Source organism: Kwoniella botswanensis, chromosome 3 (assembly GCF_036426115.1).
Source record: "Kwoniella botswanensis chromosome 3, complete sequence".
Lineage (NCBI taxonomy): Eukaryota > Fungi > Basidiomycota > Tremellomycetes > Tremellales > Cryptococcaceae > Kwoniella > Kwoniella botswanensis.
The window spans coordinates 1,286,551-1,299,547 of NC_088601.1; the positions used below are offsets into that span (position 1 = coordinate 1,286,551).

Consider the following 12,997-nt stretch of genomic DNA (forward strand, 5'->3'; position numbering starts at 1 on the left):
TAGATACAAACTGGAGTTCCACCTTCGGCTAATTGGTCTGTACAATCGGGGATCTCCGCTCATTCTCTGGTCAGAGACCGAAAACATCATGCATATGAGGGCACAAATACTGCATATCCATTCTACCTAACAAAACCTATGGAGAATGGCACCATACGATCTTAGGTGTACTATCTCGACGAAGCAGCGAAAGCCGCTACCCCCAATCTGAAGATTTCAGTCTCCTCGAATCGACTATCGCTTCGTGCTCCTTCTCCAAATGGATAGTTGGTCTTGCCTTTTGCAGTTTTCAGACTGGGCATCTCTGACCCAAGTGTAATTGCAGTCATTCGCTCATCAGTCACCTCGGCAAACGTACATCGAATATACACGGTACCATTTTCGGTATATCTTGAAAAGGTCACGTCTCGATCTTGGAGCGGTAGTGTAATCGATCCTTTGAGATCTTCCGAGGCGAACCCTGGAAGGAAAGAAGCATTTTCCATCAGAGCTTTCTCTTTCTCACTAAGTATAGCGATAATGTGACATCCGCTCGAGGCATAGCATGTATCTTCTGGAGGGTAGACACTTTGGAGTTGATGTTCAGTCTCATTGATCAGATCAGCCTTACAGCAAAGCTTGATGGGACTATCGCCCTTGCTTGTGATGTCGTCAAAGTGTCCAGCATTCAAATCGCCTTGGGTGACTTGACTTTTCCATTCCCTGTGTAAGGGCACTTCGAAATGGTCCGAGCATTCAGGCCGAGCATCGTACCATGGGCTATCCGGATATCTCACTTCCGAAATTGGTTCTTCAGTGTTAGAAGGGATGGTATATTCCACATAGGGGGATAGTAATATATGAGGTCTGGGGGCGACAGTATCGTTGGGATTGGAGGCCATATTGCAATGATCAGTATGTCGAGATTCAGCTTTATTAAGCTTATGAGTAAATGAGCAGTATTGTGACACCAATTTCTCCAACACCGTATTTATAGCTTGAGAACGCTGTGGCGATTCTCAAGCTACATGACCCTCCATTCATCATCGTCACAGGTCTGTGGCGAAGAACTCAGTCGGGGAGCAACAGATAGTCAAAGCGAGAGGAGATAAGGATCTTTCGTCCATTTGAAAGGTTGAGTTGACATCCCCGCTTGTTCAAAACGAGAATTTTCATCGCTGTTCTATACATGACGTCTTGCTTCCGCCAAGGATATTCGATACTTCCGCTTCTTCTGTACCTCCATTCACGACTAGTGAAAGGAGGCAGCTGTCTCCCTCATCAGCTCAAGTCGTGATATACTCGGTCATTCGTCTCTCAACCGATATGAACAAAGGTTGTTCCTCGTAAATTGTGATATAATCGAAGCCATCCTATAACTGAACTCAAGTTGGGGGCGATTCCCTATCAATGATATTGATGATCTCCAGCGACATCAATGATTCTACGTCAGAGAAGCTGTACTTTTAAAAGCATATTGTCAGTCGCATCTCCTGATTTTCACCCGCCCAGCTGAGGTTAGTCATGTAGAACTTATATTGTACTCCGAAATTACCGCTGAACAGCAAGCTTTTCGGTACTTGATTCGGATGTCTTATAACTTTATAGCTGAGCGTAACCTCACGGTCCAGATGTCCAGATTCGCTGCATTATTCCGTCTGAACGCCATCCCGCTACTGTATAACTCGTCGGATGTACTTTCCCTATGTCAGTGGCTCCTCGTCTGAATGAAAGTCTGGGCTCGTCCATTCCAACTGATGAGTCCCCTCAATTTTGGTGGTAGCTGTTCCTGAAAATCCCGTTTCCGAAATTTTCGTTTTTGTCCCCCCCTGTTGCCTCTGACGATTTACATTGAATTATCAGGGGTTTCCGGATCTTCCACGTGGGATAAACTTTCGAGGGTGTTTATCAGTTGGTCTAGTGGCTTGATAAAAGAGATAATTTTATCGCAAGGGATAGATTTCATGTAAGACTGGGGTGTAAACGATGCTTGTTCAACCAGTTGAGAACAATTCATTCTTCCGACCTACACAATGAAGGTAGGGTCACAAGTGGGGGTAAGGGATGCAATCTAGAGCATCTGCCATAATGCATGTTCAATTAATCAAGTGTCTTTTTGTACAGTAGTAGTAGAGTTATCATCGACCACCCTCTTTTTTATCAGTTAACCAACCCTCAAATTTAACATAGCTCTTGGTAATAGCGAAGAGCCCTCGGATGGACCTGGTCTGCCGACTTCCAAGAGAACATTAGCAATTCGCAATAAAACGAACTGACCTCAAAGACACTCTTTCATCTTTTACCAAAACCTCTTCGAACTCTCAATCTTTTCGATATATACACCTTCGAATAACTACTTCTTCGTTCGTTCAACCACTCCGCCAACGACACTCATTACAGCCAAAAACAGTCATTCATTTGATCTGATCCGCAATCACCCATATCGTCAAGACCAACGCTGCACCAATAGATAAATATCTCAAGAGGCATTGCAGCACAAAAGTGCAAGTCACGTTCATTCTATAAAGGTATGTCCTTCCGCTCTGTGAGAATAGGAGATCCAGAGAAAGGGACATGAAGTCGTGTGGAGCAGATGAACAGCAGCATGAAAGGGATCATTGAAAGCTGACATCTTGATCCATCCTATAGCTCAACCAAGTCATTCGCTAACTCACTTCACTCTCATTGACAACCACAACCACAACACTCTACCTCACTCATTACGCACAACCGCACCAACTCTTGATAAACGACTTCGACCGTACACCAAAATCACCAATATGCTCACTTCATCACTCTTCACCTCCATCCTCCTCCTCTCCACCTCCGTCTTCGGTCTCTCAGACAAAAAAGCTCATGAGCTCTCTCGATCAAGGGCCAGAGCACACTACGCTCGGAAAGAAAAACAAGTCTCCACTTTCGAAGTCGACGCCAATTTTACCTCTAACAGTATAGAAAAGAGGGGTCAATCATATTCCAACTCCAGAGCTACATTCTACGATGTCGGATTAGGTGCTTGTGGATGGTACAATTCTGCAAGCGATTATATCGTCGCTCAGAACTCGGCTCAGTATGGTAGTGGGTGAGTACGATTCTCATCTCTTCAAAACATCCTGCTACAGCGTATGGTGGAGAGAGTGGAGGTGCTACGAAAGCGGTGAACGCCGCCGCACGAGAAACCCAGATGTGGCACTTCATCTCCTCTTTCACCTCGTTCTTCATCGTTTCTTGATGCATTCTTGTCATTTTTTTCGTCGCTGACCCTTCTGAATTAGATACCCTGGACCAAACTGTGGCAGATCTATCTCTATCTCATACGGAGGCAAGACAATCTCCGCGACGATCGCGGACGAATGTCCCACTTGTCCTTATGGGGGGTTGGATATGTCGCGAGGATTGTTCACTCAGTTTGCCGTGAGTGGTTTGTCTTTGATTGGTGGTGTTCCTGCTGGAATAATGGCTGATAAAGTGTCTCGTGATGTTCAGTCCGAATCAGCAGGTGTATTCTACATGACATGGTGGTACAATGATGAATCACAAGAAACCACCACTTCCACGTCTGAAAAACCTACTCCTACTTCCACTTACACCCCACCTACCTCAACTTATGTGGAACCTTCTACTACACCTACACCAACTTCCACATACGTCGAACCATCTACCACATCTTCTGCTGAACCTACCTCCACCTCCACCTCATCAAGCTCATCTGAAGCTTCCACTACTGCCTCGTCGGTTGTCGCTTCCGCCAGTGGATTGGCGGATACTGTCTTACAGACCAACGCTACCGTTCCTGCTCTTGCTAATGCGACCGGTACGATCTCAGCTGAAGATACCGAGACGACCGCTCCGGTAGCTGCCTTGGGCAACTTGGTATTGTTCAATCAGGCTGTGGCGTATTTGGGTCATATAGTAGTAGTAGGAGCTGAAAACTAGATCGAATAGAGTCTCCTTGTAAAATCTCGTCTTTTTTCCTTTCTGGTTTTTTGGTGTATCCTAGCTCTCATAATTTATCTATCTCCTATCACGGACTTGTCACTCGATTGACTCATATCATTCTTATGTTAGATACCGCAGGACAATCCCGCCACAAGTATAGTCTTTAACGTCTATGACGAACTTTGTATGATTAGTCTTGGCTATGCATCTACAGTATGCAAATGCAACATATGCACGAGCTATGTGCAATGCCTTGAACAATATCACTTAAACCATAGGTACAGGACATTGTGATTGTCGGTCTGTACCCTTATCGGAAGGCAAGTTACCCAAATAAGGTTCAGGGATTGTGTCACCTTGCAGGTCACTTTCTGCACTAGCGTTGCTGGGTGACTGACGATCTTCTGAGACCCACAACATTCAGTTTCTCATGTATTATTATATTTCCCATCTGTCACCAGTAACTGCGCTTCGACAAACAAGCAATTTACATACTGCTGGTTGGAGTTACATATCATCTGCCTTTGTATCATCCTTCTACTCAGCATTATAGAAACACAGGCATATCAACATGGCCCGCCCTGATCCTCAACATGAAATATGGGACAAACACCTTCACCCACACTTACGTCTCTTACTTCCTTCTTCAACACCTCCTATCCACCTCGAAGCTCGATTATATCTCCCTTTGCCGCTCCCTCCCTCCCTCACTCCGCATATCAACGTACTGGGTGAATACTCGACGGTCCCGAAGAAGCTTGAAGATCTCGATGTGGGACTGAGAGAAGGGTTGAAAGATATGGGAGTGGAGAGAGTGGTAGTTGCCAGTCATCCTTGGGGCAGGTTGGGTGGAAGCATGTTGGATCCGTGAGTTCCTATCTCCTAGCGACTATCATATAAAGCACAGGGTCCATTGACTACTTAGCATTGTTTGTTTGTTTTACGACCTTTCAGCGTCATCACGTCCCATCTCATAACATCCATATATCACCCCTACCATTCCCATACCACCGACCCATCAACTATCGAAGGATCCGTCCCCGACCCGAAATTTCTCAATCCGTCCGGAGCGACTACTCCCTCACCGGCTGAATTGTGCGGTAGAACCGCAGTGATCACCTACAACGTAAGAGGGGTAGGGCTTAGTGGTGGAAGTCAACCGTGGTTGGGTACGGGACATGATCCGGATGACTTAGCGGAGATTGAGAAGATTGGAGTGGGGCTTTTGGGTGATAGTGTGAAAGAGGTGTTTAGATTTGTGAGTCCAGTCTCCTGATAGCTACATACATGAGAATATGTTCTATATGAGATTCTATTCACTGACCCTTCTATGTAGGGGTACTCCTGGGGATGTCTCCTCACCATCCTCGCCCCCTTCCCCACCTCCCACTCTTTACCCTTGACCAAAACCCTCCTCGTCTCACCTGCTCTAACAGCTTTCAAAGGTATAACCTTACTCTCATCTAAGAAATTCCCTGCCGCGCTAAAGGAACATCAGCGACACCTGAACGACCGACCCATATGGATGGTATGGGGCAACAAAGACGAATTCACTGGATCGAGCACGTATACTCACTTCGCCGATGACATGGGCAAAGAGGTGATCAGGGGGATAGAAGTAGAGGATGCGGAACATCTCTGGAGGAGGGATGAGGGTGAGAAATTGAGGGAGATCATCAGGAATTGGTTAGATAGTTAGTTACGTTGACTCGATGAGATCCGTTTGATGGTCTTGAAGCTGGATTGGCGGAGATGAGGGTGGCTTATGAGGAAATACCTTCAAGGTCACGGTCATGGCGTTGTCTCAAAGGCATAGATATACAAGCCTGCACGGACAGTATGTAAAGTGGGGAAAGGTAAAGATCTGTGATTTAGAATGGGTGATTGCTCAATTCATATTGTATACTGTCAGTCTACAATCACATGCAAGTTGTACATCACATACCTTATCTGGCCATCCGATCAACAAGGATCAGATGCATTGCATGTGGCTTCAGATCACATGAAATGCCACCAGTGAATGCCATAATGATGATGATAGTCACAAGTAGAATCTTCTGATCGGCACGGTCATACCCGTGCTATGCAAAGATAAAAAAGGAGAGAACACCATAGGATGACGATTCTATCAAGATCACCAAACCTTCTATGCTGTTTCATTCCTTCGATCTATCCTTGTTCTTTTTGGCATCTCGACTTGCTTGTCTTCTTGATCAGATCGCTGAACCACCTCGAAAAGCAGCATTTTCAATCTCGTCCTTACAAATTTCAGCCTCGGTCACACCCAACATCGAGGCTTATCCAAATTATAGCCGATCTATCGGATCTATTTTGACATTGATCATCTTCTTCATCTCTGCTTTTGCACTTTACTTTACCTTCGTATCATCAGCACATCATAGACATACCAACATTCTATCATCCTGCTTGCACCACATAGACATACCCACTTGACATGTCTCTGCGCTATCGAGCGACCCGATTCCTCTCTTCACCACGTCGTCCGACAACCCTCAATCCCCCTCGACTAGCATGTAACAAACTATTTCTTAGTACAACATCTCGACTAAATCGATATCCACAATCTCAAGCTGCTCTTGCCCACTCCCCTGCCCCCTCAGCATCATACGAATCCACATATATACCTCCTCCTCCTCTATCAACTACGTCAAGGGGCGATAACGAAGCTCTGAAAGCGCATTTCGACCTACCTCACACTATCACCACTTCTACCACCACCTCTTCATCAGGATTATTTACCTTCCCACCTCTCACACACCCCTCGTCACTCCGCCCCTTGACCGAGAGAACGCTCGTACAAGCAAGTGCGATCGTCGAGCGAATATGTAATGCACCTCTAGACCCCTCAGGCAAAGAGCTACGATTAGTAGTGAAGAATCTGGACAGACTCAGCGATGTGCTTTGCGGAGTGATAGATATGTGCGAGTTGGTCAGGAATGTACACCCGGATCAGCAATGGGTGCAAGAGTCGGAGAGGACATACGAGGTGCTGTGTAGTTTCATGAACGAGCTGAATACCAGTAGATGTTTATACGAGGTGAGTTGTCACTGGTGTGTGGGACGCAGAGTTACTGCCTGAAAGACCCGTACTCGGGACAATGCTGACTCTCATAATATCTTCAGTCTCTAAGCAAAGCCGTCTCATATCCTCATCCCAATCCACTCACTTCTGCCGAGCTCAAAGTCGCTCAAACATTCTTATCAGACTTTGAACGATCAGGTATTCATCTTCCTCCAGCTGTCCGTCAGAAATTCGTCTCCCTTTCTGACTCCTTACTTTCTCTCGGTCGTACTTTCCTATCCTTCGCATCCAGCGGTCCATCTACCAAACCACTCATCGAATTACCCGAACCCGAGAGGTTATTAGCTGGTATGGGTTCACAATTCATCGACTCGCTCCCCCGTAAACGACGAGGCGGAGCCGCATACATCGTACCGGGAAGTTGGGAGGCTCAGATGATCTCACGCTATGCCCGAGAGGGAGAAGCAAGAAGGTTGGTCTACATAGGTGGGATACAGAAAGACCCAGAGAGGGTGGAAGTATTAGAAGAGATGTTGAAGAAACGAGCCGAATTAGCCAATGTCCTAGGAAAAGAAACTTGGGGTGATGTGACATTAAGTGACAAAATGGCTAAAAATCCTCAAAACGTCTTTGGATTTCTGGATTCTTTGACAAAACATCACAAACCTGTTGCAGCCCTGGACGTGGGTATACTACAGAGATTGAAGGCTACTACTTTAACTGGAAACAATTACGATCTCAATTCCACATCTGTTCATCTACCTCCGTTGAACGCATGGGATAGAGATTACTTTGCGGAGAGATACCTATCTACCTTGGCTCCCACTTCTAGCTTACCACCTATCACGCCGTACTTTTCCACTGGAACTGCCCTGATGGGATTATCTAAGATATTCAAAAAGTTATATGGGATATCGTTCGTACCCCGTTCAGTGGACAGTGGAGAAGTATGGCACGACAGTGTGAGAAGATTGGATGTGGTAGATGAGAATGAAGGAACGATAGGTATAATATATTGTGATTTATACTCACGTACGAATAAACCACCTTCAGCGGCTCATTATACCGTCAGATGCTCACGAAGGGTAGACGACGATGATCATTCTGGAGATGGTCTACCGGCTGGATGGGATGAGAAATACGGTGGAAGAGGATTAGAAGTAGACGGAGAGACTTTGAAAGGGAAAGAAGGGAAATTTCAATTACCCGTTGTGGTTCTCACATGTGATTTTGGGAATGTCGATGTTGGAAGACCAGCCTTGTTAGGTTGGAACGATCTGGAAACGTTGTTCCATGAGATGGGACATGCTATACATTGTGAGAGATATTTGATATTTGATCACTCTACATTCACTCCGAGCTGTACTGATTCTTATGATGATGTGGCCGTAGCGATGATTGGTCGAACAGAGTTCCACAACGTATCTGGTACACGTTGCGCAACAGATTTTGTTGAGCTACCTTCAATCTTGATGGAACATTTCGTCTCTTCACCCGAAGTACTATCATCTTTCGCTACCCATTATCTCACCAATGAACCATTACCTATCCCCCTTATCGAAGCTCATCTGAAACTGAACCAATCGCTTGCGGGACTAGAAACACACGGACAAATCTGTATGGCACTCTTAGATCAGAAGTATCACTCGTTGAAACATAACCAAGAGATCGATTCAAGTAAGATATGGTACGACCTGCAGAAGAGCATAGGAGTGATTCAGCCTATTGAGAATACAGCTTGGCAGACTCAGTTTGGACATCTATACGGTTATGGTGCGACATATTATTCTTATTTGTTTGACAGAGCCATAGCAGGTAAAGTATGGAATACCCTATTTGCAACGCCTCAACGAGGTGGAGAAGGAGTGTTAAGTAGAGATGGAGGTGAGATGTTGAAGGATAAATTGCTCAAATGGGGTGGAGGGAAAGATCCTTGGTTGATGATTGGAGATGTGATTCAAGGTAATGAAGGGGAGATTGTAAGTAGAGGTGATGAGAGGTCGATGAAGGTGGTAGGAGGATGGATGATTAAGTGAGGCTGTTACCCCAATTGAACGTCTCGATAGAGACGGGAAGATACGATGGTGGGCAGACAAGAGATGATGTGATGTAGGAAAAGAGAAGTCACTTGTCTATACTCATGTCTTGGTTTGATATATATCATTTCTTTTTACCATCGATCCTACAGGCTCAAAAATACGTTGTAGCATATAGTAGTAATCATATCGCCTTTTCTCTTTCTAGATATAGACAATTCATACATACGGATGTAAGGTATATCATGTAAGATACATATCACAATACTACACTCTCACTTTCTTGGCTTTCGCATTATTCCCCTGCTCCACATCTGTTGTATCTGACAATCGCTTCTTACTACTTGGCATATCTGAGTTATCGCTATCGTCTACAGGCGGAATAAGCTTAGGTATTGACATGACAGCTTTGAATGTTTTCCTCGCTTCTGCAAGATGTCATTCACGCATCAGCCTTGAACTCATACAAGGGAGGATGAAGATGAGCTGGACGTACGAGCACGTAATAATACATTTTTGGTGGTATTGGAAATTGATTCTTTAGCAAGATTAGATGGCATACCTATCATCGTTGCTCTATGATACCCATATCAAAATAATATACATCAGTTCAGCTGGGCATCCAAGTTCTGGACAGTGCACACTCACAGATTAACAATATCTAAAGCTCCTCTGAGACCCGTCGAGGGATCTCCATTAGGTCCAGAAGAGAGGATGACACCTTTCCCACCTGTTATCCTAATTACCTCTCTGGCGTTCGAAAGGAAGTTCTGTCGATATCTGCGAGAAGTCTCTGGGGATGTGGAGGAAGGAGGGTATAGTGCTGGAGAGTAGAGGAGCTCGAACTGAAAATGTTAAAGTCAGCCAGCGTATATATATAATCAGCTGTATATGCATATGAACCCTTGTCTTGCTTTTCTCAAGCAAGAAAATGAAAAGCCAGACTTACCACTACGCCATTCCGCTGAGCTTGTCTCATCTGTTTCCAATTGAATCTAAAAGTAAACGGTCTCTCATGTAATGGTAGGGTAATGATTGATATCTGAAATCTCGCACAATTCAGCTCAATCTCTTGAGCAATCCGCAACGCCGTGACTTACCTGATTGGGTCCAGGATTGGATAGATCTGTACAAGCAAGTTGAAAAGCTTTCTCACTTGTTGGAGCTACACTTAGGATGTCATAGTTTTTTAGGGTGTTTGTATTTTGACTGGTCTAGATGATGGAAAAACAAACCATCAACTAATAATCCTTTCGACCAAGATCGTTCAATTATGCCACAAATAATAGGATTGTAGGAAGTAAGACTCACCAATGGATGTACCCTATTATCATCCAATCTCATATGGTACCTCGAGACCTGTACCAATGGCGTTTTACTTGAACTACCACTAGAACTAGCATAGGAGGATGATCTAGGATCAAGATCTGGGAAAGGCAATCCACTCGAGAATGGTGAAGGTATGACATGGTTGGAAGGTTCATGTGGACTAACAGTCAGTCCGATCACAGAGTATCCCACTATATATATGTCCATCAACACTTTTTCCAGGATACTGATTGTTGTGGAAGGCAGGCAGACACTTACAATGGCCTGATAAAGCTACTTTCTTCACGAAACCTTCTCTGTCCCTACTTTCAATCCCTGCCCAACAGTCCTTCTTCACCGGCGTAGGTGTAGAAGGAGTAGGCGTAGGAACGGCTTTCCCTTTCCCCTTTTTGCTTTTCTTACTTTGTCCGTCATCGATATCGGGAGGTAAAGGGAATGGAAGATATAGGTCGAAGTACATGTTTTACTAGGTATAGGAAAGTCGTCGATTTCTCTTGAAGCTTGCGTCCGTGATAGTCCTTCTGATCTCTTCACAAGGCTTGAGAGTTGTGGTCTAGCTATATTTAGTTGATACTCTGTCATATAGACAAAACGAGCGGACGATATTTCGGTCCAGTAATTTTGTGATTCCAACATTTCTACCAACTCGGTGGAGGTGACGCACCAAGGTGTTGAAATTTGATTCCGTCGGCAACATATCATCCAAACAGGCCATGTTTCCGGGGGGAGATGCAACGATGGATGATTGCATGCAGAACATCGCTGAAGTAGTTCAACAACAATTAGTCTCGTTGACAGGGCAGTGAGCGTAGAGATGGAGAGCTAGTGGCGATGATTGTTCTGTTCGAGCTAATTACAACTCAAGCCATGTGATCGCTCATATCTGATATGGCCCGAGACGAAAGTATAAAATCTACATGGTTAAATAATATACAACGGATAACAACAAAGACAAAATGCTACTTAGGCGGGTCTCAACCTAACCAAAACATCCGCTACCAATCCAGGGACATCGTTGGATCCAGCTGCTATACCCACTGATTCCGAAATGTCTAAGTCGCTACCGATGAGCTGTAATGGTATGGATCATCAGCTAAATTCCACGCAATGATATTGTAACAGGGAGCTAGGCAACCAATCGATGCATCCCACTCACCCGCGCATCTGCAAATCTCTTAGTGACTTCATCGAAGATCAAAGCCAGTGTGACTGGTCCATTGGGCACATCGTATTCCATATGCAGTTCATTGTCCGATACAGCTTTGACCGATTTTATGCCTAGCAATGAACGGTAGAAAGACAACGAGGATGAGTACCTGATATTAAAATATGATATCAGCTACTGGTCGGAAAAGGTCTTGACCGATGCGCAGCTACTCACCATCTACAGATTTCATCAACCTTTGTATCTCCCGCTTCCCTACCTTCTCGCACTTCCTTCGCTCGAGCTTCTTCCCTTTCCCTATCCCGACTCAGACGCTGGACCTACACGATGTAAAAAAAAGCTCAGCTCTCTACCCATATCTTATACAGTTTTCGGGCTTGAAGAATTCGATAACATTGCTCACCTCTTTAGCAACTTTGGCAACTTCCTCTCTGGCAATATCAGTTTGACTCTGAGTCGACGAGATTGCATCTGTCAGTCTTTCCATCTCGACAATTTGAGCATCGAGAGTTTCATTGGCTTGCGTAGTCGTCATTCTCTATGATAGATGTCAGCTAGCTGTTTCTCTGATGCAAGAAGAGAAGCTCAAGGAGGCTAACATTTTCAGGTGGATGAGTAGCCTTTATCCTCGCTAACTCAAGTTCCATATCCCTTATCTGCTTTTGGAGTACTTGCGCCTCTGATAATGTGGTGGAAACCTGTTTGTGCTCTATTCGAAAGAAGCCGAAAGGCAATATAATCAGCTGATCATCTATGATCCCATAGTGCTACCTCAAACTAACTCTGAGCGTTATCCTCAGCCAATTTGACCGTCATACTTCTCATATCTTCAATAGTCAATTTAGTCTCTTTGAGGATCGCTTTTTTCTCCGCATTGATTCGTTCTAAAAGGCAAATAGTCTCACCGATAAGCGCCGATTCGCACACTAACACATGGTTTGAGAGAATCATGTACATACCTCGCTCTTCGTTCTCTCCCTGTTCTACCGTAGGTGGTTCCTCGAGAATTATAGATGATAAGAAATGTCTCTTCGCCTCTTGTTCGAGGTACGTAAATTTCAGTCGTCGGAAGTATTCCTATACAAGCAATGATGTATCTCATCAGCCACCTCGTACGACGAACCACCTGGCTGAGTCTTCAGAGGAGGCAGCTCACCTTCTGCGATTCCATCTCTTCCCTCACCAAGATGGGATTATTAGGATCCAACATCATAGCCGAATCGTTACTGCTCAAGGTTACATCCCTTAGAGCCTTCTCTTGGAATCGATCTCGATGCTGGAGAACATTGAAGCCGGCTGATACTTCGTTTGTTATTCTACCAGTATACAAGTTGTCGTCAGTATATTCGTTCGACTTAGCCTAGGAAAGCCAAGGAGGACAGGACTTTACTGGACTTACTGGTCCACTGCCTGATGTAAGCTTGATCCGCCCGATGTAGACGTGAGCATCATTGATGAACTTGCTACTGCTGCCATGATGAAATACTGCTCGCGATTGGCATAGGA

The 12,997-nt window shown here is 44.9% G+C and overlaps 6 protein-coding genes across 6 annotated transcripts; 3 read left to right on the forward strand and 3 right to left on the reverse strand.

The window, feature by feature from the left end:
* Window positions 1–170: 170 nt before the first annotated feature.
* L199_008361 (uncharacterized protein) lies at window positions 171–881 on the reverse strand (the record flags this gene model as incomplete). Its single annotated transcript, XM_064894042.1, has 1 exon — window positions 171–881. The coding sequence occupies one exon, from the start codon at window positions 879–881 to the stop codon at window positions 171–173; it is 711 nt and encodes a 236-aa protein (XP_064750114.1).
* Window positions 882–2,759: 1,878 nt separating this feature from the next.
* Window positions 2,760–3,915, forward strand: L199_008362 (uncharacterized protein; the record flags this gene model as incomplete). The annotated part of the gene is made up of 3 exons (XM_064894043.1): window positions 2,760–3,061; window positions 3,255–3,393; window positions 3,466–3,915. 3 exons carry the CDS (start codon window positions 2,760–2,762, stop codon window positions 3,913–3,915), a joined length of 891 nt encoding a protein of 296 aa, XP_064750115.1.
* A 574-nt stretch (window positions 3,916–4,489) lies between these two features.
* Window positions 4,490–5,617, forward strand: L199_008363 (uncharacterized protein; the record flags this gene model as incomplete). Its single annotated transcript, XM_064894044.1, has 3 exons — window positions 4,490–4,785; window positions 4,873–5,176; window positions 5,255–5,617. The coding sequence occupies 3 exons, from the start codon at window positions 4,490–4,492 to the stop codon at window positions 5,615–5,617; spliced, it is 963 nt and encodes a 320-aa protein (XP_064750116.1).
* A 756-nt stretch (window positions 5,618–6,373) lies between these two features.
* L199_008364 (uncharacterized protein) lies at window positions 6,374–8,997 on the forward strand (the record flags this gene model as incomplete). Its single annotated transcript, XM_064894045.1, has 3 exons — window positions 6,374–6,976; window positions 7,063–8,278; window positions 8,354–8,997. 3 exons carry the CDS (start codon window positions 6,374–6,376, stop codon window positions 8,995–8,997), a joined length of 2,463 nt encoding a protein of 820 aa, XP_064750117.1.
* A 267-nt stretch (window positions 8,998–9,264) lies between these two features.
* L199_008365 (uncharacterized protein) lies at window positions 9,265–10,786 on the reverse strand (the record flags this gene model as incomplete). Its single annotated transcript, XM_064894046.1, has 7 exons — window positions 9,265–9,425; window positions 9,494–9,573; window positions 9,646–9,842; window positions 9,947–10,039; window positions 10,098–10,211; window positions 10,309–10,517; window positions 10,585–10,786. 7 exons carry the CDS (start codon window positions 10,784–10,786, stop codon window positions 9,265–9,267), a joined length of 1,056 nt encoding a protein of 351 aa, XP_064750118.1.
* Window positions 10,787–11,289: 503 nt separating this feature from the next.
* L199_008366 (uncharacterized protein) lies at window positions 11,290–12,967 on the reverse strand (the record flags this gene model as incomplete). Its single annotated transcript, XM_064894047.1, has 9 exons — window positions 11,290–11,397; window positions 11,483–11,642; window positions 11,708–11,811; window positions 11,895–12,029; window positions 12,091–12,200; window positions 12,274–12,375; window positions 12,451–12,568; window positions 12,648–12,807; window positions 12,891–12,967. The coding sequence occupies 9 exons, from the start codon at window positions 12,965–12,967 to the stop codon at window positions 11,290–11,292; spliced, it is 1,074 nt and encodes a 357-aa protein (XP_064750119.1).
* Between the last annotated feature and the right edge of the window lie 30 nt (window positions 12,968–12,997).